This window comes from Cyanistes caeruleus, chromosome 3 (assembly GCF_971803275.1).
Source record: "Cyanistes caeruleus chromosome 3, bCyaCae1.hap1.1, whole genome shotgun sequence".
Taxonomy (NCBI): Eukaryota; Metazoa; Chordata; class Aves; order Passeriformes; family Paridae; genus Cyanistes; species Cyanistes caeruleus.
The window spans coordinates 113,200,074-113,221,560 of NC_141703.1; the positions used below are offsets into that span (position 1 = coordinate 113,200,074).

General features: G+C 52.1%; 1 protein-coding gene and 3 long non-coding RNA genes across 8 annotated transcripts in view; 2 read left to right on the forward strand and 2 right to left on the reverse strand.

Annotated features, from left to right (window-relative positions):
• The window catches only part of GDPD5 (glycerophosphodiester phosphodiesterase domain containing 5), a 102,859-nt gene extending 97,744 nt beyond the window's left edge, over positions 1 to 5,115 (reverse strand). The window contains exon 1 of one of the 5 annotated variants that reach the window (XM_086883640.1): positions 4,957 to 5,115. Coding sequence is in view for 1 of the 5 variants with exons in the window: in XM_086883633.1 (XP_086739759.1) it covers positions 957 to 1,012 (56 nt within the window). In the remaining 4 variants the exon portion in view is untranslated. Of the gene's footprint in view, positions 1 to 956; positions 1,033 to 2,168; positions 2,452 to 4,956 lie in introns of those variants that run through there. The other 4 variants (XM_086883643.1, XM_086883635.1, XM_086883645.1 and 1 more) reach the window with 4 other exon arrangements.
• Positions 3,503 to 10,624, forward strand: LOC147654464 (uncharacterized). The gene is made up of 4 exons (XR_015285256.1): positions 3,503 to 4,169; positions 4,317 to 4,760; positions 9,661 to 9,817; positions 10,037 to 10,624. It is a non-coding gene; the product is annotated as an uncharacterized LOC147654464 (long non-coding RNA).
• Positions 5,425 to 8,995, forward strand: LOC147654465 (uncharacterized). Its single transcript, XR_015285257.1, has 2 exons — positions 5,425 to 7,065; positions 8,576 to 8,995. It is a non-coding gene; the product is annotated as an uncharacterized LOC147654465 (long non-coding RNA).
• LOC111930955 (uncharacterized) lies at positions 5,970 to 19,956 on the reverse strand. Its single transcript, XR_002865365.2, has 2 exons — positions 19,770 to 19,956; positions 5,970 to 9,429 (listed from the first exon to the last, which is right to left on the reverse strand). It is a non-coding gene; the product is annotated as an uncharacterized LOC111930955 (long non-coding RNA).
• Positions 19,957 to 21,487: the final 1,531 nt, after the last annotated feature.

Below are 21,487 nucleotides of genomic sequence, written 5' to 3' on the forward strand. Positions count from 1 at the left end.
CCCATTCCCCAAGGTTCTACTCAGACAAGAGCCCTGCAGTCAGCTCACGGGGATGAAATGGGGTCACACACACGGGGACACCTCCCAAGGGCCACGCCAGGTCCCTCCCTCCTGGCAAGGTCCAGGGCAGTTCTGCAGGACAGCAAGCCCAGACTTGAGCCTCAAATCCTCTCCAAGCTCTTAAGTGCCCTGCTCAGGATTAGCCCTGCTTCCCAAGAATCTTGTGGAATACTCTGAGCATCCCCTGTCACCTTCAGGTGCCAATTCCCAGCAGCTCACCACGGGCTGGGGCCAGCTCCAGGCAGGAAAATTTAATGCATTTTGTTTTGCTGCAATTCTGCAGCAGGAAAGCAGAACAGTGACTTGATTTTAGACTTGATTTACGATTAGATGACTGTCAGCTCAAGAGAGTCATCAATACCAGCTAAGTGGCCCAAATATAATCTCCTAGAGTGGTTCAGGAGAACACGTGGACATTGAAGGGTACAATCAGTCCATTACATCTTTTTAAAGGCTACACCCAAAAATACCAACTAGAGGAAACTCTGGGTTTCACCTTGGACTATTTCAGTCAGATACAAGCTGCTTTCCCTGGGCAAACGTGAGCCTGAAACTCAGCACAGCTAAAAACAGCCGAGGACCAGAATATTTCTGCTCTGTGCACTTCACCTCGGGCTGGGGGAGGGACAAGTTTCATTTCACCTCAGCGAGGAGGAAAGGGAAGCAAAACACAGGAGCCAGACATTTACCAAGAGGTTTTACAAGCTGCAGCAGCATTTGAAGAGAAGCAGCAGGAATTTAAATGAATAAATAAAAATAAATAAATTTAAAGGCAAGCTGATACCTAAGGGGGAAAGTGGGAGATAAAAATCGGCTTTGGTACAGCGCCACGTGGTAACTCTGAAAGTGAAACAGATCCTTCTGAGCTTGCCCAGACAAGAAGAGAATAAACTTACAGTCCATCACCTCCGAGACCTCCAGGACCCAGCAGCCTGGACCCCAAGCTCCTCATGGAAAGCGTGGCTCCAGCACAGAGAGAGGTGCAGGGAGGGCAGGAGGAGTCAGGTTTGTCATGACTAAGGAATTGCATTAAAACCAGTCCAGGCTCTTTCCAAGGAAGAGATTAACCACCAGCAGGGCTCTGCACAGATGGGGACAGAGCTGGTGCCCAGATTTGTGCAGCACCCCAGGAAAGGTGCAACTTCCCCCTCTCCCATCCCCAGTTCACCCTTCATCCAGCAGGGGGAAAAAAAAAGAAATAAAACCAGATCAAGGGTCACACATGCAAAAAAAATAGTCACAAAAAGAATCATTTTTCACCATCAGGACTAATCCTGCCCAAGGACCAGGAGGACAAAAAAGACAGGGCTCAATCCCAACCTGGAATGGATTCCAAATGTGGAAACATGGAATGCATGGAGGCACAGGCACAAAAAACTTCCCCACCGCCACCCCCGAAGGTGCTTGTTTGAACACCCTTCAGGGGAACGCTCTTTACCTTGAAACCACTCCTTGGCAGAAATCTTCTACAAATATTTAATTGCATACAAAAACATAAAACTTGTTGTTGTTGTTTGTCAGGCTATTGAGCAATGACAGGCTATTGCACCAAATATTCAGGCAGTTGTCCTGCCAGTATCTGCGGGCACTTCTGGAGGAAGTGGGGAGAACACAGTGGTTTGCTAAAGAGGAAAAAGCAGCAAAGCCAAACACCAGTGTGCAGCTAAATTTTTTATTTTAAGGTCAAGACGTGCACTGAAGTAGCTGTATCTAATCGCTGTTTATAGAGGGGCTGGCAGGCAAAAGCAGCGACCATAAAGTCTTTTAAATCCCTTTTCCCAGCATCATGCTCCAGATGTTCCCGAGAAGGGCTGTTAAGCACCAGGAGCAGAGCCGGAGGGGGAACACTTGCTTTGGGAAGGAGGGAGGGGGATGAGGAGCCTGGCTCCTAAAGCCACCCGGCACAGAACCCCTGTGAGCCCCTCCGGAGCGGGGGTGGCAGCTCCGTGCGCTCCCCGGCGGGGATGGGGAAGGAGCTCCTCGGTGTGACACTGCCCTCTCCTGAGCGCAGGGGATGCTCAGCCTCACACCCGGCCCGGAACCGGCATTTCGGGGAGCCCTGAGCAAAAACCCCAGCCAACAACCACAGGAAGGGAGACACCACTCACCCCACAGCAGCTGCAGCTGGCAGCAGCAGAGCCCGGAGCAGCAGCACTGGCTGGGGGTCAGCACCGGAGTGAAATCCCCCTGCCTGAGCTCTTTGGAGCCCAATTAGCAGCGGCTGCAGCCTAATGAAGCGAAGTGGCTGCCAGGTGGATCCCGTCTCTTCCTCTCCAAGGGTGGAACTGGATGAGCTTGAAGGTCCCTTCCAACCCAAACCATTCCATGAATATCAGCGTGAAGGTGCAAAGCATCTCAGGGACGGGAGCACAACCTCTGTGGGTGCATCATCTCAAAAAGGAGTTTAAAAGCAGCATTTCAGACTCCAGGGACAGCATATTCCTACCCCACTATGTCTGTAGGAAAGCTGCTCTCAGGAGGAGCCCGGAGTGCCCCTCCACCAGTGACTGCCACACCTTCCCACACAAGCCCAGAGCTGCACCAGGAGTATTTCAAAGGTACGACCATTCCCTTTTATCTTCAGCCTCGGGAAGACTCAGAGAGCAAGTTAAAGGACAATATTCCCCCCAGGTGTGTCTGGTTAAAGGGCACCCAGACATAACTTCCACCACCTGTGAGCATCAAAGTGCAGGGTGAAGGAGCCACCTGCTCCCTGCATCTTTAACCTCCACCTACAACAGCACTTGCACCTGTGAGTTACTCCAACCCACACGTTAAAAACGTTTAAAAACCCACAAAGTAAAAAAAAAAAAAACAAAACCTAAATATACTGATTTTAAGGCAGTTATTTGAGATCAAATGCACCTGGGTACAGTTAATGGGTAAAAGTACAACAAAAGGTTGTCCCCTCACAGCTGGTTCTGTGTCTCCTTATAACCTTCCTGGTTTATAGAGCAATTTGTTGCCTTGCTAAAAACCAAACCCTTTATCATTAATTCCGAGCCAGCAATTTCTGAATCTACAACCTGACACCACATCAATTGATCCGACCAAGACTCATTTTCCTTCCAAGACAAACACCAGTCATGCTTTACCGAATTCATCACAGGGAAAAGTGTAACAGGCAGAACACGCTCATTTAATAAAAAAAGTACAGCTTGACAGAGACACCCACTCTAAAATTAACTCTGCCATCAAAGCAGAGCTTGTATTTGCCTCTGAAGAAGCTCCTCCTAAATCACAGAGAAATATTCTGCAGCTCCACATTGCTGGGATATCAGCGTGAAGATGCTTCAAAGCTTGGCAGAGGAGAATATGTTAAAATAACAGGCTTTAAGGAGTCAGGATGCATCACTGCTCAGGTGGATAAAGGCTGGCTAATGAATTAATGGACCATTTTCCATAGCAATCTGATGAGGAAAATGGGCATGCCAGCCAAAATGCGAGGCAGGAAATCCATTTGCCTCAGCTTTTCCCCAGCCACACCTGCCAAGGGCAAGCTGGCAATTTGTAAGGGGAAAAGAAGGGAGAAGGCTCTTATCCTGCAGGGCTGGGTGATCCAAACCCCAAAAAAGCTCTTCAAGAAGCAGCACCACTCTAACTTCTACTTGCTAATCAGCAGCAATCTAAATTTCCTGGCAGCTGGAGCATCCTGAGGAGACTCCAGCATCCCAACGAAGCACTTGGACTCAGCGTTCTCCGTGCACAGTGTAACTTTCTAATGGAGACAAATCTGTGCAGGCTCCTTCCCTCCAGGACAAAGAGCCAGCAAAGAGAACCACAGTTCATTATTTTTTAAATTTCACATGCAGCATGGCCATGCCTATTCCTGTCATCTATCCCTAATCCCCCTCCAACCCCAGAATAACCCTTAAACCGACACGATTACACGCAACAAGGACCCACCCCTAAAATCCCAAAGCACGGCAAGTTCGACGTGGCCAGGTTTTTCCTGGCTGGAGAATCCCCATTTCCATCTCACCAGGGGTGAAATTTCACAGCTTCCACACCAGGAATCGCTCCAGCAGCCCTTTTCCAAAGAAAGGCTCACATGCCGACTGCAACTCCTCCATGCCCAGTTTTCCGGGCGGGGAACAGACAGGACGTGGGTGAGGGCTTCAAGAAAACAGCAACGAGACGATTTCCCCCCCTCTTTTTCCTGAATTACTCTTTTTTTGAATTGGTTTATTTACAAAGCATCAAGACAAAGTAACACCCTCTTACATTCACCTTTTTTTTCCACCCTCTCTGCTCAGCGCTCGCTGGAAATTTGGGGTCTTTAACAGAGGCTTTGGTGCCGGGGAATGTCGCCAAGAGCCATCCAGGACATCGCTGAGCATCCTCAGGGAGCTGGATGGGCACCGAGTGCTCCTCCGGCTGGACCAGCAACCATCAATCAATCCCTCTTGGGATTCTGCTGCCTCAGGATTTTCCAGCTCCGGACAACAGCAGTGTGAAGCCCTGGCACGGCGGGACACTGCAGATGCCATCATTTCATACCGAAATGAAGCCTTCCCTGTAAAACGGGCAGGGCCTGAAGGGGGGAGAGCAGCGTCCAGATCCAGCCCCGGACACTCTGGGCGTCTCAGAGAGCAGAGGGGGCACCCCGGGACCTCTCCCCGGGTGGGTGCCCACCCTCGTCCCCCTCGCCGGGAGCAGCCGCTCACATCCCCAACTTCGCTCGGGATGCTGGCGGCCAGGTGAGCCACCACGGGCACACGGGGCAAAGAACACCTTTCGGGCGTGGAAAAGAAACACCCTTTGGGGCAAAGCAGCGCGGCTCCGGAGCCCCTGCCGGGGGTGCAGCCCTGCCCAGCTGTCCCGGCCGCAGCAGCTCAGCATCACCCCTCGCCAGGCGGGGGAAGCCCCCAGCCCACCCTGCCCCCTTCCCTTTACCTGCTGCCGCTGGGAAATCCGCCGGCTCCCCGAGCCCCGGGAAGGGCGAGGCCGGCCCCGGCGGCAGGGCTGTGCCAGGGCCGGCAGGGAAGGGCGCAGGGAGGGCGCTGGCACGGCCGCAGCCCCGGCCCCGCAGCCCGGCTCGGCTCGGCTCGGCTCGGGAGCGGGGCGGGCGCTGGGCCGGGCGGCTCCGCCCCGGGCAGCGCGGGAGGAGCGCTCGGACCGGAGCAGCAGCAGCAGCAGCAGCAGCAGCAGGAGGAGGAGGAGAAAAGGGAGCTGCAGCCAGCCGTGGGCAGCTCTGCTCTTTGGGGTGTCCCCCGGCTGCCAGCGAACCCCACAAGGGTTCGGGTTTGGGGCCCAGGGGAAAGGTCGGGGCAGCCCTGGGGAGGGGAGTGCTTGGCACCGTGCCAGGGGGGTTTGGGAATGCTGAGCCCATAAAGGGCAGCGAGCAGCCGGGAATCACACAATGGGTTGGGGGAGGTAAAGGACCCTAAGGATCATGGCATTCCAAGCTCCCTTTCCGCTGTCCCAGGTTGTTGCAAGCCCCGTGCAGCCTGGCGCTGCACACTTCCAGGGACGGGGCAGGCACAGCTTGGGGTAGGAGGGATGTTGTGTGTTCCCACCGAGGCGGATAAAAAGGGTCAGGTGGGGGTTTGGGCTTTGCAGCCTCCTGATTTCTTCCCCAGATTTTGCAGCTCACCCTTCATTGTTTCTACCCCCGTTATCGCCTGCACCCGCTCCCACGTTAGGTCCTGAACTCCCAGGCGTGCAGGTGGAGCTGATCTCCACACCGAGGCCAACCGGGGTCCCTGAGTTACAGCATTTCGGGGGAAGGATGAGTGTTCTGTTGGATCTACACCATGCTCAGGACTTGTTTCCCTCACGCTGCAGCAGCACAGGTTATTTGGGACGAGAAGGATGCCCAGTTGTGCCCAGCACTGTGGCCAAAACTCAGCTGTGTCCTGGCTGTGAATCCTTTGCCCTTCTTGATGCAAGGTGACAAAACACTTGGCTGACAGCAATGGATTAATTTATTTTTTTCCCTGCAAATTGGCCATTTTCCACTTTTTTTGGCCCAGCCCTGAAGTAGAGATTGATCCAAGCAGTGCAAAAGGAAGGGATGTGCTGTCAAAATAACAAGCAAGCACAAGCCAAATGCCAGACTCCTCTTTACTGAGGCAGACTAAGCTGAGAGGTCGCTGGCAACTGGCTCTTTTCTTAGGAGAAGCAGAAATAATCCTGCTGCACCCAGCAGTAGGGAATGACTGGGGGTGAAAAATCAGATTTTAGAATCTGATCCAAGCAACGAGCAGCACAGCAGAGGAGCTGTGGGGCTGAGGTTCAGGCAGCTGTCCTGGCAGCTCTTTGCCAAGTGCTTCTCCTTCCAGCACTGCTGACAGGAGACATTTCAGAATCATGAGCCTGAGAGCTGTGATTACCTTAAATCCTGATGAAAATCTGTCCTGTGGGAGCATTTTATTTGCTGCCTGGTTGTGGGTCCACAGCAGAGCTTTAGGATGTGTTTTCCTGCAGGCTTGGGGGTGGATGTGCAGGAGGGGACAGGACAGATGCAGATATTTCAAGGCACGTAACAAAGTCTGGTGCCTTTGCCAAACTTTAAACATCCTTGGTTTTGTGCCTAAGGATTGCCTTTTAACTTAGCAGAAAGAGTTCAGCCTTTCTTAAGATCAAGGGGAAAATATTTTTTTCTGGCACCAAGAGGAAATATTTTTCAAACTCATGAGGTTCCAGAAATCCTGCAGATGCTCCCAGCACCATCCAGTCAGTTCTTTACAGCATCCATTTGCTGAGGAAAATGCCTCTGAAAAGACACAGAGTTTGCACATTTTCAGAATATTTCTGTGACTTGGCCGCTTGAATCCGACACAGGATCCTGCCAGGATGCAGGGCTGGGGAAGGATTTGTTCTCCAGCCACCCCAAGCAGCTGTGAGGACCACAAAGATGAGCAGAAGGACCATCTTTGTCCCCTGAAAGCAGCACTTTGGCTGCTAAGGGCCGTGCAGTGTCAAAGAAAAGTCACTGAAGGAAATTTACCATGAATTTCCATGCAGCCTCCAGGAAAACGGATGCAATTTTGGACAGAGAAGGTTGGTTTCAGATTTATAAGCTCCTTGTCCCGTGCTGAGAGCCTTGAATGCTCAAAGCTACTTTAAATATCTCCCTTTGGCATGGCAGGGATTTCTGCTGTGCTCATTCCTCACATTTCCAGCCAGCTTCATTTCCAAAGGATGCAGCTCTAAAGCCCTCCTGAAAACCCTCTGGACCCTGGGGATACTCCCTGTGTGTGATTCCCTTTTTAAGCTGCTCCTTTAGGACCTGGCTCGGCTCTAAACCAGGGCTGAGTTTTGGGATTTCACACCACGTCCTGGAAGTGTTTTGTTACGTGCTTATGGAAGGGAAAATTCCTCCAGAAGGGACATTTTTGTTTCCTGGCAGGGAAATGCGAGGGCATCAAGGCAAAGTCTCAGAGCAGTCAGTGCTCTGGTGTTTGGTTGGGATGGATGGGGAGGGAGGTGATGCAGCTTCCTACAAGAGTGGGGATCAGGAGGAATGGGCTGATTAATCCTGAAACTCAGCACCAGCCTCCTCCAAGAAAAAGTGCTGTTCCATCCCCTGTGGAGGCAGAAAAAAGCCCTTTTTCCTCCTCCCAGGCTCACAGTGGGGAAGTCTTTGCTGGAGAAACGCTTTCCTGAGCAGTCCTGATGACCCAGACACAGCCTTGGGCACTGCCAGGGATCCAGGGGCAGCCACAGCTGCTCTGGGCACCCTGTGCCAGGGCCTCACACCCTCACAGGGAACAATTCCTGCCCAATATCCCATCCATCCCTGTCCTCTGGCAGTGGGAAGCCATTCCCTGTGTCCTGTCCCTCCACCCCACGTCCCTCTCCAGCTCTCCTGGAGCCACTTTAGGCACTGGAAGGGCTCTGAGGTCTCCCTGGAGCTTTCTCAGAGAAGTCAGAGCATGTTGGATGTTCCCTTTTCTGCATTTGCTGCTGCACTTGGGCAGAACAAGGCAGGGTCTGGTGACAGCACAGCAGATTCCCCCACGGCTTTTTGGGGCAGAGCAAGGAACCCCTGCTCAGTTGCCACATCTGGGCAGTGGACACTGAGCAAGGCTGGGAGATTTCAACATCCCACAGATGAGGCAGAGAGGAAAGAAAAGGATGCAGAAAGCAAGGCTGGATTTACTGGGGGATGTGGAGCTGTGTCCGTGTCTGTGCCTGAGCAGAGGAGCTCTGGAGGCAAACCCTGGCTGTGGCTGGAGCATCCGAGCAGCCTGGGCAGGGGAAGGAAGCGTGCAGAGGGACACACCATTGTTCTGCCAGCTCCACTTCTTGGGGAGTGCAGGGCAAACGGGAGGGAGCTCTGTGCTTTCCTGTGTTTGTGCTGCAAATATTTTCATTAAGGTCCTTCTTCCTACCTCTTTCTCCAAGGCTTTTGTGTCTCTAATAAGTGCGAGGAGGGTGTTGATTGGAAGTGTCCCCTCAGGAATAATTATTTTAACATAATAACATTTACAGGGAGGGCTTGCAGAGCCACTTTCCTGTTACATCCTCTGTATTTCAACCTCTCTTTCACATTTTTTGCCTCCTCAAGCTGCTCCAACAAGCCCTTGCAAGGTCTCCATCCCTGCAGCACAAGCCATGGTGAACTGGTGAGCCCTGAAGAGAATGCTGAGGGTGAAAATGGGAATATTTGATGTTACCCAGCAACTGAAAATGAAGACATCTTTTGTCCACCAAGTCAGGAAACACTTTTTGCACAATAGCTGTGTTTGCCTGCTCTGGGGGAGTCGGCCATCAACCCCTTCCAGGAGATAAAAGGGATGTACATAAATAGGGGGAAAGTCACTGGCAGGGATAATTGGAGCAGGTAAATCAGGTCCCTGTCACCCTCAGCATCCCCTGATGACTGCACTGGAGTCTTGCAGTGTGGGGGAGGAAATAGGGATGGCTCAGTCATAAAAATAACAGGTAAAGAAATATGAAATACATATAATAAATATAAAATGGAGAAGATCTGGAGGAGCCAGGAGCAGTTTTTGTGGTGATGGTGACCCACTGGCAAGGTGAGGAATGTTGGTCTCCATCGACGTTTCTCAGGATGAAGAGCACCCTGTGCCCTCCCACCCCTCTGAAGCCCTAAAGGATGTTGCCCTGTATCATTGTCTTGGGGCAAACATCTCCTGGACTGGCCCCACAGCCCTTCAAAGCAGTGGAGAAACATGGATCTACTCAAAGGGGAGCTGGGCAGTGTCCTGACAAGGACAGTCACTGACACAAAGGGTCCCCCTGCTGAGCTGGTGGCAAGACTTAGTCCTGTGTCCCAAGCCTCTGGCCTTTTATTTGCTGGCAGTTTTTCCCACATTAAATACACAATTGGAAGGAATGAAGCCATCCATAATCTCCAACTCCTGCTCACAGTATCAAGTTTAGGATAAACCAGGTCTCCTGTGGAAAAAAAAAAAAAATTAAAAAAACCATGTTAGTGTGGCATTTCACAATATGGTTTATATGGTTTAGGGGCATGGTGGGATTTGGTCCAAGGTTAAACTTGATGATCTTGGAGATCTTTTCCAGCCTTAGTGATTCCATGATTCCAGATACATTGGGAGAACTTCAGGGCATGTAAGTAAAGCAATCTCTGAATTAATTTGTTTTATATTAAACTTTCTTTAACAGCATTTTCCAGTGCAATCCACTTAATAAACAAATGCAGCTGAAACAGCAAGGGAGGAAATATATTTGTCATTATGTGGTGCAAGACTTGCCTGCCCTGTGAGAAGGAGCTTTACCAAAAAGTGCTGCTGGTAACATCTGACCAGAAGAGTCAGAGAGGGTGAGTGTGAAGGCCAAACCTTGCTTGCATCAAAATCCCAGTGGGTTTTTCTGGGGGAGCTCCTGGAAAGCAAATCCCAGCGCTGTCCCAGGAGCTGCTCGCTGGCTGTGCACACAGGGCTGCTTTGTTCCTCTGCTCCCTGCCCACCCAGCCCTCTTCTCCTCACCAACACATTAATCAGAGCCTTTTGGCTGAGGCCTTTGTTCTGTGCCTGCACAGGAAGGCCTGGGCTCATGGATCACATTCCTGGTGCCAGCAAGGGATGATCTTTATTGACAAACCCATCATCGATCTGGCTCCCCCCCGGAGGACTTTCACCTGCTCCAGCTCTGGCCACGTTATGGATTTGCACGTGATGTCTGGATACAAACACAGGCTCACAGTCAAACCCTTCAGGGATGTGCTCTGCTCCAGTTAATATTAAACACCTTTGGAGATATCTCTGCATTTCTCCAGGCTGGGAGGAACCTGCTGCATTCTTCTCATAGCTCCGTTGCAGGTACTGAAATAAAATCCCTGACCTGGATCCCTGAACAAAGCCCCTGTTATTCAGCCAGGCCAGGGGGAGCATCAGTTTTCTAATCCTCTCCATCCCAGAGTTTTCTTGGATGGAGATGTGGAGTTTGACCCCAATCACAGGGGATGAAAAACCCATCCCAGTCTCAGCTCAGCCTGCCTGGGATGGAGCGTGTGTGCACACACACTGCTGAAATTAAACCCCCAGAGTTCAAAACCTGTCTTAAAAATGTTATGTGAATCCATTTCCCTCTGTTTCTAATAAAACAGCAGCAAGTTTTCTTCCTGTTACAGTGTAATGTTGTTCAGCAGTTTCTATCAATTTCTACAAATTTAATCTGTAAATTGCTTTTTGATGGGTGAAGCACAGCACCTGCATTCAGCTTTCCAATCATCAGCAACTGTGCACGAACACCCTTCTCTGTTAAAGCCAGAGTGGTATTTTGGGGTATATTTGGCCCAGGAGGGATTTTTTAAAAGAGCTTGGAAAGATGAGTCCTCCTTGCACAACACCAGTTTTTGGGTGAGCACCTCAGAATAGGACTCACAGATTGATGGAATATTCTGAGAGCATCCAGGACTGTTCCCAGCCTGTGGTCAGAGCAGGGCTGGGCAAAGCAGCACCAGAACATCCCACATTGCTGGGATGGGAGCGGGGGCTGCACCCCCAGCTGCAGGCACAAGTCTGTGTCTGGGGGATGGATTTTTCCAGCCTCAAAGATGGAAAGCACTTTGCCTTCGTCTGCTGGAGTATGAAATCCACCAGTGGCACTGGGATGCTTTGTGCCAGCCCCAGTGGGAAGGAGGGAACAGCATCCTTCACTCTAACCTGCTCATGCTGAGCTCCATGTAGGAGAGGTGAGGATTAACTCAGTCCTAGGAGAGTACAAGAACTTGGGGGTCCCCACACTGAGGGATGAGCAGGAGGGCAGGGTAAGCAAGGCCTAAATGTCCTGCCCTCCTTTCTCCAAATGAATCCAAACCACCTCCCAAGCCAGGCCTGGATCACTCTGAACTTGTCAAGCCTCACACAAAAAATCTTTCATCCAGCCAGGTTTGGGAAAGCCCCCAAAATGCTCATTTGGCCCATTTCAGTTCAGCTCTTGGATCCCAGGCCAGGGCTGTGCTGCCATCCAGGAGGCTCTCCCAGCCCAGAACCTGCTGGGCTCATCTTGCTCCCAGCTTCCTGCTCACCCTGCCAGGAGCTGATCCCAGGAGGAGGCATTTCAGCCAAGCAGCCTCCCCAGCTGCATGGAGAGAGCAGAGAAACGCTTCCAGCCTTTCCTGCTGGGGCCAGACCTGCCCTGGATTCTGCTGCCTTCACCTTGAGCTTCCTCTCCTCTTCCTGGCCTTGAAGGCTTCTCCCTGCTCCAAATCTCTGGAGTTTCTGATGCTGCAAATGCACCTCTTCACCCTCCTGTTGCCAGCCCAGCCCAGAAGTTGCGTTTCCCACCCCAAAACCTCAGCTGGGGTCCAAGTCCACCCCAGAAATCACCTCATTCTCTGACACCATGAAGGGACCAGCGCCAAGCCCCTCATCTCCAGCAGCAGAGCAGAGGCAGAGCCAGGGAATCTCCACTCCTCGGGGCAGATTTCCCCTCCTGCTTTGTGGGACTGGCCAGAGAGGCCTCCAGATGTTTGCTTTGACTCTGAGGTGACACCTGGGGTGGAAAGGTCACAAGCAAAACACTGGCAGTGTTTCCCCTCCGAGGCCAGCAGCCACCAGCAAGCTGTGCTGGGCACTGGGACTGTAATGAGGAGAGCAAATATTATCCTCCACAGGTGTCACGAGCTGCTGCTGCTTTGAAATGCTGCGAGAAAAGCCTCCTTAAATAGCTGGGATTCCTCCCACCAGCACAGGGATGAGAGGAATAATATTTGGGAGAGGAACACACCCCAAATGATGGCGTCTGTGTGAGGGTGGGAAGCAGAGAGCAGCCGGCATCTCCTGGCCACAGATGGTTCCCATCAAGAGGAATTTTTTCTTGTTAATCCCAAAACAAGCTTGGGATGTATTTTTATTTCAGTGTTAAGAGGAGAAAAAAAGAAAGTCTGACATGACCCCCTGTTTTTCTGGCCTCACTCCCTGCTCAGCCTCTGCTCTGAGCAAGCACAAAAAATTTAGCTCATGTTAAAGGCAGGGACTCTGAGAACAAAAAATCCTGGGGTGGTTCTTCCAGCTTTTCTTGACCTGAGAATTTATTCCATTCAAGCTGGAAATGGAGGTAAAAATCTAAAGCCTGGCTGTGTATTTGAAGCATCCTGTGGTGCTCCCTGGGCTGTTCATCAAGGCACAGAGGACCTCCAGGTGCCTGTGGGGGTGTCAGCACGGGTGTCCACTCTCCCTTTTAAATCTTAAACTTTCTTTGAGCACCAGGGATGGGCTCCTGAGCCAATCCACTCCCAAAGCCACCACATGAGCTCAGGATATCTCTAGCTCAAAAAAACCCCAAAATAGTGATAAAAATTGCAATCAGTGGGAGGACTGGGAATTAATTCTACTCAAAAGACATCCCAAGACCCTGCTTTGAGGACTTGCCTGGCATTCCTCCGTGGCCTCCCTGGCATGTTGGATGCCATAGCTCCACAATCTTCTCTGAGGGAGCTGCCAAGAGGAACCCCTCAGCATGTCTCAGGAAGTTTCCAAGGACAGCCATGAGTTGGGGATGTGGCATCCCTCCCAAATAATCAGCTGTGTGCCATCTGAAAGGATTCACATGGAAGCAGAGCCAGGAAATAATTTCTTCTCATGGAGTGACACTTCTGGTCTATGGTGGTGGCCTCTCATTGGGAATTTTCTTTCAGACAGAAGAACTTCCTGGGATATTTACACCCCCAGATGAGACTGGGCATCCCCTCCTCCTCTCTGGCAACTCCCTGGAGTGACTCAGGATGTGCAAACACTGACTCACCCCATCCTCCCAGGAGCATTGAACGTCCCACACACTCCAAGACAGGGTGGTGGGAGAAGGGGAAGGCTCCATTCGGCCTCCCCTGTGCCCTGAGGGAGGACTGCAGATGCATCAGCAAGGTGGGGCAGTCAGGGCAGGCTGGGGCAGCCAAAGACCCTCTGGACAGGGATGTACAGAGATAAGGGGATCCTGGTGTGGCAGCTGCTGGCCAGTATGGGAAAAGTGGATTGGGAACTGTCCTCCAGGACATGCTCTTCTGGCTCAGGATTGGTTTAGGAAGAAGGATTTGAAAAGCTGAGGAAGAGGATGGGGAAATCCAGGGTTGGTGTCTTGGCAGCTGCAAAGTGTGGTGGCACTTGCAAAGTCAGCTTGGCTGCACAAATCCTGGATTTCATCAGGATGTGATTATTCCATACAAGGATAAAAATAGGTGGTTTCTGCAGCAAACAGCGCCACTGAAAAAGCTGCCAAGTTCCAGAGTCTGTGACCACCCACTGCAAATCCTGCTGGAAAACTGGAGGAACCTGGACCTGCTCACCAGGGATGAGGTGGATGGTTCTTCTGGAGATCTGATATTTATATGGACATTCAGATACGTAACTGGTCATCCTAAAAATGCTGTTGTACATTGTGGGGGACAAAGCTCCCTGACCTGTTTTGTACGTGAATCAGAGCACCACATTTGGCATTTCTCCTCCCTTCCCTGGGAAATGGTCGAGTCCAACTCCTGTCCCTGCCCAGACCCCACAACAACCTCATCCTGGGCATCCCTGGCAGTGCTGTCCAAAGGCTCCTGGAGCTCTGTGGGGCCGTGCCCATTCCCTGGGGAGCCTGGGCAGTGCCAGCACCCTCTGGGGGAGGAACCTTTCCCTAAAACCCAACCTAAACCTCCCCTGGCACAGCTCCAGCCCTTCCCTGGGATCCTCAGACACCAGGGTCCTTTCTCTGCCCTTCCAAGGGGGCAGGATGGAGCTGGGACAGATCTCCAGGGGACACCTGAGAAAGTGAGGGCTCCTGAGTGTTGTCCCTTCACAGCAGAAGGGATGCGAGTTGTGACATCCCTGCCCATCACAGGCCATTAAAGATTACAGCCCAGCCAGGCCAGAAGGATTGTAGGAGTCAATCCCATTTAAGCCCTTCTATTTAAAGGAATAAACTACCCAGGGGAAAAGCAACCTAAGATTAGAAACACACAGGATTTCCTCAAATTCCAGCCATCAGCTCCAGATTCAGCCCAAGGGGGTGGTTTATTATTCCCCCAGAGCACGAACCCTGCACCCCAACAAAGTTAAGTTTGGATTATATTGTGCAGCTCCATCACAGCCCCAAAAGCCATGCTCAAAGCTGGTTTAGTGCTGCTCCCTCTCTGCCTAAATCATCTCCAGTATTTCTTGATTAAAAATAGTTTTTTAGGCAGGAGAGTTTTGGGTTTTTGCACAAGCAGGGGATGTTTCCTACAAATTCCATATTGCTCAGGAGGATGCTCCTGTGCAGGAGAATCTTTCAGAAAATTTAATGCTAAGCAGGGTGGGAAGCAGAAATAAATGTTTTTTCCTTTTTCTTGTTTTGGCTAGGAAAAGAACTCAAAGACCGCCCAGTCCCACCGCTGCCATGGCAGGGACACCTTCCACTATCCCAGGCTGCTCCAAGCCCCAATGTCCAACCTGGCCTTGGGCACTGCCAGGGATCCAGGGGCAGCCACAGCTGCTCTGGGCACCCTGTGCCAGGGCCTCAGCACACTCATAAAGAGGAAGTTCTTGCCAATATCTAATCTAAAATCTCTCCCCTCAGTTTAAAATGTTGGATGTGGGTAAACCAAAGTCATCCTATGCTTTGTGCCTCACCAGCCAGGAATTGGGAAGTCATTTGGGATTTGATACCTGGCTCTGCTGTTTCTCCCTAAGCTGGGTGAAACTCCAAAGTAAGCTTAACTTACTTTAAAGCAGGAAAATATAAAACCTGGCTCTAAAGGGATCCCAAAGGAATGAGGGTTCCCTTCTGCCCCAGCACCACAGCAGGATGGGTGCAGATGTTTTTTCCAGGCATAGCTTGTGGGGCTGACTCATTCCTGGCAGGAATTTCCCTCTAACCCTCTGCATATCCCCTCCTGCCCCTCTCTCCACCTGCAGATCTTCCCCCAACAGCAACAAGGGGTGAGGGCAGCTTAAGATCAGCCAAGAAGCAGAAACCTTCCCTGAATCCCCGACATTTCAGCTGGCAGCAGCTGTGCAGGGATGTGTCCAAGAGGCACCCCTCCCTCCCAGCTGTGTGTTTTGGGAGGCAGGGGAGGGGAGTTCTGGGAAGAGCTGCCCCATCACAAGGGTGGGGAGACTGGGCATCAAAGTAGAGACATCTCATGTGCTAATTGTCCCTGTGGTGGCCTCGAGGTGCAACCAGGGCTGGGCAGGGCACGTGAGGGAGCTCAGCCCTCCCAGGAAGCCTCAGATCAGCTGCATGTGCACAAACAGGTCCAGCAGGAGCCATCCAGGGATGACCACACAGCCAGGTAGCCCGTGATTCATGGGATAACCATCTGCTGAAGCTGCAATCACTCACTTCCCACCTCCAGTTCTCCTCCAGGCCAAGTGGCAAAGCCACAGGGGCAGAAGGTGCCTCTTGCCATGGCCACCAAGCATAGCCTGGTCCCACAGCCCACAGCAGCAGGAGCTGCCAGGGCTGGTGCTGCAGCAGCTGCTGCTGTGACACGAGACCTTAACTCAGCTCCATTGGATTTAGTAGGTGCAGGGCAGCCTTGGGGGCACACCTCAATTCCTCAGGGTACAGAACCTGGAATGAGATCTTGGAAAGCTGGAGATGGAAGGAAAGAGTCCCGAGGAGGACCTGATTTTCAGGAAAAAAACAGAGAATCACGGAATCACAGACTGGTTTGGGTTGAAGGGACCTTAAAGCTCATCCAGTTTCACTCCCTACCATGGGCAGGGACACCTTCCACTATCCTAAACCCTGTCCAACCTGGCCTTGGACACTTCCAGGGATCCAGGGGCAGCCACAGCTTCTCTGGGCACTCTGTGCCAGGGCCTGCCCACCCTCACAGCCAAAAATTCCTTCCAAATATCCCATTGAAATCAACCCTCTTTTGGTTCATAACCTCATCCTATAACTGCTTACCCTGACAGATGCAGCAGCTCAGGATATAGGAAGGGCAGACATGTGCCCCCCTCTCCAGGTGTGCTTTTCCTCCACCAGTTATCCCAAACACACCAAGCCTCCCTTTCTTTCCCCCCACTCTGGGCAGCCACAGCTTGGATGACAAGTGGAAAATGATTCCTTGAATGAGTGTGGCTGGATCAGCTGACTGGGCTGGCTGCAGCAAATCTCGTGGTCACACAGCTCTAAATGTGCAGCAGTGGCTGCCTAAGCCTTTCCGTTTATAGGACAGAGAGGGGAGCAGGGAGTGTGGAAATAAATCCTCTGGAAGCAGAAGGGGTTTGGAACAGAACAAGACTCCCCAAGGGGAACACATGGGGGTGTAAGCACAGAGCAGGCATGGGATGGAGCTGATGGAGCATCACCGACTGTTCTTCTGATGAGCTGAGATCAGGGAAAGGCACAGAACTCTGGGAACTGGGATGGGAGTGCTAGGGCTGGGACCTGCCTGCCAGGCTGGCTTGGGGATGCAGTGTTGGGAGTGCTTACAGGAGTGTGAAACACCCTCCCTGCCTCCCTCCCACAGCCTGGCTCATCTCTGACCCCTGGCCTCCCCACAGGAGCAGAACTCCGGCCCCAGAACAAATCCCAGCTGTCTCCCAGCTCTTCCCTGGGCGAGCTGCCATGCCATGATAAAGCTGCTCCTCCCTCCAAGGCAAGCCCCTGAGCTGCAGCTCCTTGGGAAGGCAGCCTGGGGATGGACTGTGTCAGGGAATAACAAATGCCTTTAATTCCCCCTTCATCCAGCAGCTCCCTGTGGGAGGCAGCATGTCCTGAAGGAAGGGGAGCAGGAGGTATCTGGAGCTGTGTGCACAGCCACTCAGATGCCTGGTAAAACACCCCAGACAGGCTCTAAGAACCCTGACAGGCTCTAATTTCTCTCTCCTGGGTAGATATAGGGTAAAACTTGCTGCCTCACTTGGTTATCCCAATGCAAGGGGCTGTGCGCAATCCCTGAGTTACTCTGCAGGGATTTTCCTCGCTGCTGGCAATTGCAAAGTCACGAGAGGAGGGGATTTGAGCAGGAACTTCTGCTGAGGTTTCACCTCAAATATCCATACCCTGTGCATGAATGTTCTGTGTCAGACCTGTAGGGGTTTTTCAGGTCCATCAGTGGGGGTTGCTGGCACTGGCACCACTGGGGCTGTCAGCTCTGATCATGCACAGCTCGGGGCTGCTGGTGACTGAGAACAGGCTTGGGCTCCATCCAGTTCAGATCCAGTTAATTAAAGGAAATAAAACACTTCCCTACAAGCCAAACCCCCTTTTCTGGGTGTTGTTTACTGGGAGGCTGCAGTTCTGGACCAGAGCTCAGTGGGAGACCTGAAAGGTGTCACTGCAAACCTCTCTGGGGGCTCCAGATCTGCTAAATCCTGCTAAAGGGATTGCCTGGTGCTTGTGCATCCCAGCACATCCCTCTGGAACACATGGACATGTCCCAGAAACAGAGAAGCTGTGGCTTCCCCTGGACCCCTGGAAGTGTCCACAGCCAGGCTGGACAGGGCTTGGAGCAGCCTGGGACAGTGGAAGGTGTCCCTGCCCATGGCAGGGTGGCACTGGATGGGCTTTAAGGTCCCTTCTGACCCAAACCATTCTGTGCCATTATGATTCCGTGATTTTATATGGGAGAGCTGCTCTGAGTCATTCCCACCCCTAAAATCTTTCTGACAAGATTCTCCTGCAGATCCCATTTGTTCCTTGCCTCTCTCCTGCAGGCACACTGCATCCCCAGCCCAGCCTGGGAGGGATTTGGGCAGCCAGGGGAATGTTCCTCAGGAGAAGAGCATCCTGCATGTCCCTCAAAGAGAAGGAGAAGGACTCCCTCTCTCTGCTCCCAGGCAGAATAGCATCTTTGAAACTGAAAGCTGGAAAGACATAAGGAATCTCCTGGCATTCTTTGTGCTGCTCAGGCACCCATGCCATGCTCCCACAGCATTTGGGGTTATCTATGCTGTCATAACCTTATTTCTAGTGATAACTAATAAATCACAGTTGAAATTATGTTTGGCAGAGTCTGGAATAAGTTAAATTCCCCTTCCAGGCCAGGTTGGATGGGGCTTGGAGCAACCTGGGATAGTGGAAGGTGTCCCTGCCCATGGGTGGATCTTTAAGGTCCCTTCCAACCCAAAACAAGAAAAAACAAACAAACAAACAAGCAAAAATGCCAGGGGTTTCCACATCCATCTTTGCTTCCCTTTTCCCCTCCTGGCCTCTGCTAGCCTTGTTGCTCCTCTTGGCTCTGCTTTTCTCCTTCCAGCAGGGAGGAGTGCCCTGGCAGAGCATCATTCCCAGGGCAGGTGGAAGGTGACACCTCTCTGGGGACGCACCGTGGGGCACATCCCGGGGCTGGGCGGTGGAGACAGAGCAGCTCCTGCTCCTGCTGCAGGGGCTGGGGCTGGGCAAGGCTGGAGCCAGCCCGGGCTGGTGCCGGAGCCGGGCAGCGGGGGGAGCAGCGAGACCGGGATGTTCCTGCCCGGGCCAGCAGTGGCTCCCCAGGCTCGGGAGATTCCCTGGGGGAATCTGGTCCCCGCAGAGGGGCTCACCAGTGGGGATGCCGTGGAGCTGGCTGGGATCCTGGCTGGGCACTGCTCCCTGGGGAACCCCGGCAAGGGCAGCAGTGCCAGGGGGAGCCTCTGCAGTGTGCCCAGGGCTGAACGAGCTCTGCAGCGCCCTAACTGGATCCGTGTGCTCCCAGCCCTCTGCAGCTCCTGAACCCCAGCCAGCCCCTCTCTGTCTCCACTATTTTTACATCCATCTGTTTCCGCTGGTCTCTCTGCTTTGGTGCAGCCTTTTCCACACTGACACTTCCACAGAAATCCTAAATATTCTCATTCTCCCGAGTGTTTAAGCATTAGCTGCACTGGGGACCAGGGGAGCTCAGGACAGCAGTGCAGGGGCTGTGCTGTTTATTGTGGGTTTATGGCACTTTCTGAAGCATGGGAAACTCTTGGCCACAGCCATGCAGAGCCAGAAGTGTATTCCCAGTGCAGGACTCAGGGCGTGGGATTGGAGCTGGGACCGGAGACACAAACCCTGGTGGCAGCCAAGGCTGGAGGAGGTTTTTCACCCTGATCCCACCCTCAGGGACAGTGGTCCTGCTGCCCCAGGGATGCAGGGCTGCCACTAAGGCATGCAATTATCTGTTTAGCTGAAGCCAGAGCACTGGGATTTTCCACTGGGACAACACAGGTGGTGAGGCCCTAAGGGACCTCTGGAGTGCACGGTGCCACGAGCCCAGTGCTTCTCATGCCCACAAGGATTTGTTTGCACTCAACTCTGCATCAGCCCTGTGGTGCCTGAGATTCCTGAAGGGCTTTTGGGTGTCCCCCCATCCTGCCCCACCTTCTACTTCATACCTGCTTCCACAGGGTGACCATGGACCTTCCTGCAAATGCCAGGGAAATTAGAAAGGCTTCAAGTAGCAGCAAATTGCTGGATTCATTGCACATGGTGAATCAGAGACAGAGCCCAGAGTGGATTCATTGTGCATCCCACATTTGATGAACTTGCCTCCAGCAGATCCAACTACTCTATTAACTGGAACTAGGGAGAAAATCATAGTTAAATTGTTAATTCATCAAGACAGGTGCCATCACAGTCAGTGAAGGTATGTCTGGATTTGGGGGCTCTTTGGAAAATGAAGACAACTCCACAACGTACAAATTGCAGTTTCTCCATTAATTTCTGTGTCCAGGACACAGAATCTATATCTAAATCTACAATATCTATATATCTATATTATACAATATTATATATCTATATAGATACATAATCTATATCTAATCTACAATAACCAGAACTGGGTATTCCATATCCAACAGAAACCCTTGGAAGTTCAGGACCTGAGTATTTCCCTCCCACTAAACTGCAGCCATGACTCGCATCCTGAACTGTTCAAAACTCAGGAGCTGCCTTAAGTTCTTTGCTGCTGCTTCTTTGTGTTCAGGCAGCAAAGGAGCTTGAAATAATTCCCAACTGGATGGGGCTAAGCCAGATCCATGCAGGAGAGGAGGGAGCTGTAAGAGGCTTTAATTCACACGTGTCCTTGTAACCACAGCATCCCCTGGGTCCCAAACCAGGAGTGATCCCAGGGGATTCAGGTCTTGACGTCAAAGCCAACAGAGTCCAGAACTGCAAATCCAAGATGTTTGTGCACGGCTGGGAAACATCCAGCACCCTCCTGAAGGGAATCAGGAGAGAAACAACGATCCTCATTCATCTAAACCTCCCACCCCACCTCTCCCAAGCACCTCTGCCCCAGGCTGAACAAGAGACCTTCTGTACAAAGCCAAATTCAGCAGCTCTGATGCCTCCTCCAGTGTTGGGAGCAGCCTGTCAGATCCAGGGACATGCAGGAGATGTTCAATGTGCTGAGTGCTGGGGCAGGAGCCTGGACTGTGCCTCCTGGAGGTGCAGAGAGAGGCAGCTCCTGCATCTCTTCCCAGTGTGGGAAGCACAGTTTGGGCATCCACATTGGAGAAAGGCATCAATCATGGTCCCACAGGCTACAAAAACACAAAGCAGAGCCTGTTCCTGCCTGGGGTTTATGGCAGAGTTAACTAGGAGCAGGGAAAGAAGACAAGGATACAGAGGCTGCTCTGTAAATCCAGAGGACCCCTTGGCCATGAGATCCATCTCTGCTGGATGAGATTGGAGCTGGGATAATGCCACACAGAGCAGCTCCACATCCTGGGGTTCCAGCCCTGAGCAGACTGTCTGTGCAGAGAGGGAGAAGATGCCTCTGGGACTCCCTGTCAAGTCCTTGGCATCCTTGTGGAGAAGGAAAGCAGCACCAACCAGCCTGGCTCTGATTCTGCCACAAACTCACCTTCCAGGACTCAGTCTCCACGACTTTTACAGAGGATAATCAGCCTTGCCCCACTTTATAAAATCCTGGGACATCTGCAGATGCAGATCTGTTGAGTCAGATCTGCCTTGTGTGACTCAGCTGCCCAGATCCCATCCAACAGCCACGGAGCTTCCCTTGCTCCAGGATCTGTATTTGCTGCTCTTACTGCCAAGTGTGTGACTATTCCCAAAATTAACATGCCTGTGAGTTTTTAAATTCATTTGG